This window comes from Opisthorchis viverrini (assembly GCF_000715545.1).
Source record: "Opisthorchis viverrini unplaced genomic scaffold opera_v5_57, whole genome shotgun sequence".
NCBI classification, from domain to species: domain Eukaryota; kingdom Metazoa; phylum Platyhelminthes; class Trematoda; order Opisthorchiida; family Opisthorchiidae; genus Opisthorchis; species Opisthorchis viverrini.
In genome coordinates this window covers 1,594,941-1,597,516 of record NW_008751714.1, presented here as the reverse complement: position 1 = coordinate 1,597,516, position 2,576 = coordinate 1,594,941, and the positions used below count along the sequence as shown (strand labels likewise).

Sequence of the window (2,576 nt, the reverse complement as noted above, 5' to 3'; positions counted from 1 at the left end):
TATAGACACGCATAGTGTTCTCTGTAAACCTCAGATACCACTGTTGGGTCATTTGTTGGTTCTCCGTTTCTGTCCCTCAAGGAGAGCGCGGATGCCTTGTTTCTGCGGCGATGTCTCATGTACTTGAACTGTACGTTTTTGTTTTCTCGAGCGAGGTCCAGAATGGTGGCTTGTTTTCGTATGTTCCATTGGCGGATTTCCGATTTACAGCGGTTCCGCATTTTACGAAATGCCGGCTCATCCGTTCGACCTAACCGCCAAGCTTGGCGCTGTTGCCACTCACCCATCCTCATATCCCACACTACTTCTGGGAAAATGAAACAATGCAGGACGAACCAGGAATGAGCCGTGTTTGGACAACTGCTCCTCAACCTCCCTTGACCCACACCGTAGATGGCGTGCCAATATATATGCACCTAGTCCCAAAGGAGCCAAACCGATTCCTTGCGTGGATCCTGATTTTTAGTTTCTAATGAACCAGGATCCCGTGACCTCAATCAAAACAGTCCGCCTAGTTTTTAACTAGGTGCCCTTGACCACTGACTTGCTACGTCGTTGAGGATGGTGGAGTATTCTTCATGTTTTGTGTAAAGCATTTCAACTCTTGAGTATGTACACTCAGCTAGCGTGAACAAATTCAGTGCCCCTATCATCGCCCGCAGCAGTCGTATGTACCTAGCTGCTGAAATTGATATATTAATTGCGGCCAGTACCTGCTCTTCAAGCTGTTTCCTACAGAGCTGGTCCGCAGCATACCCAACTACCCTTAATCCATTAACACGGAAGGTCGGCATATGACTGAGTGAACGTAGTTGACCGCTTACTTCACAGAAGTTCCCACGCCGCTGTGCTGCTGCTCCTATCTATAGACTTCCATACCCGACCGCACCACCCTGCGTACTGATGGCCTACAAGGATACACTGAATAAATCAATCGGCTCTGAAGTTGTGGTGTCCCAGAAGCAAGTGTCTTATTTTTCAGCCTCTTTTTAACGGACTGTAATTACTAGGCGCACAAGACAAGGCTTCAATTTGATTACCAACCCCGCCTTGTCATAGGAAGACAGTCACTCATTTCACTCATAAACGTTACTGTGATCGTGAATCAAAACGAATTCATGCGCAAAATTGTGAAATTTGCCCAAGATTCCCGGGTCCGTTCTGGTCTTTCAGTGGCTTTAATTCACTTTAAATCACGAGCCATGATGAGACACCACCATTGGTTGGAATGAAACGACTGTGGACGACTTTCGAAACGCCGTTTATTTACTCCGTACTTTGTTTGTGTACTTTGGAACGTTGCACATCGGAATCCCGCCCCGTCAAGAAAAAACAAAAATGCGTTGTAAACATGCGTGGGCATGCTGTAGAAACGTAATCCGGTTGGTCACCACCCGGACTGTAGCCAGGGCAACTTTGCAGTCTCACACCAAGGCTCACTAATTGGAGGCGAAATGTAAATTCGTCGGAAAGACCCAACATACGCTACCTACTACCATTTGATCAGCCCAAAGTTTGAGGCTTCCGAACGGCTCGCTCACCAGCTGATCACCTCTAACTAGACGCCAAACTGCCACTGACCGTCGAGAGACTGACCGCCGATTTTCCCGGTAAAATCGAAACAGAAAGATATTAAAGGCAGAAGCTCTAGGTTGGATAGGATGAGGTGTGCAGAGATAAGTAACAGTGCGCCGATGGATCTGCAACTAGCACCGAAGGCGACGTCTGAGGCCGGTGCAAGAGTCACACCCACTGGTCAGTTTGCCAAGATGCAACTAGCGCAAGTGCTCTCTTCTCACCTGGCATCTCTAGCAAAGGCACTTGTGATAGGCTCTCCTGAAAATGGGAAACTACCAACTCACAGACCCAATCTATTGAAGGCGGCCAGTCCACTCATGAGCCCAGTCATCAGCGATGACACCAAGGCCCAAAGGCAGAGATCCGACAGCACCGTATCTGAAAAGGAATAACCCTAATTGAACAAGCTCCGTAAAACTCGTCCAAACAAAAGGTTTCCTGCTGGCTTAAGGAAAAATAACCAAGCTTCTTAAAAATGTAACAAAAATGAATGCTTCTTGGTGGCTCCATCCAGCGCACAAGTGACGCAAGATAATATCGCAGAGGCACTTCAATGGACAGCGCCAATAGGCCCAAGTAGGGAGCGATTATCGCCAATTTTCACGCAGCAACGAATGAACTTGACAAAGATGGACGGCAAGCAGCAATCATCAGAAATGTCGATCACGAAGGGCAACACTACATCCCCAAACACCGAGTCAATACAGACTGAACACGAAGGACAAGCTCGCCTGCAAACGAGTAGTAGGCATTAGACCCACCAAAGTAGGAAGCAGACACGCATGCCGCGGTGGCCCCTTTCAAGTCTTGGTTTCAAGTGCGGCACATGACTAATAACTATGCCAGGCTTTCCGATGGCACACCCCTCTGTTTCACAGATTCGGATGCGGAGGAGTGCTGTTGAAGTGCTAGTTTTAATGCTGCCTCAAGCCTCTCGACATACTTCTCGACATTGAATGGTCAGTTCTCCTTATAGAACAGTCCACGATCACACAGTA

At 47.9% G+C, this 2,576-nt stretch overlaps 1 protein-coding gene across 1 annotated transcript; it reads left to right on the top strand.

Annotated features, from left to right (window-relative positions):
• Positions 1-1,694: 1,694 nt before the first annotated feature.
• Positions 1,695-1,970, top strand: T265_03863 (hypothetical protein; the record flags this gene model as incomplete). The annotated part of the gene is made up of 1 exon (XM_009168444.1): positions 1,695-1,970. The coding sequence occupies one exon, from the start codon at positions 1,695-1,697 to the stop codon at positions 1,968-1,970; it is 276 nt and encodes a 91-aa protein (XP_009166708.1).
• Positions 1,971-2,576: the final 606 nt, after the last annotated feature.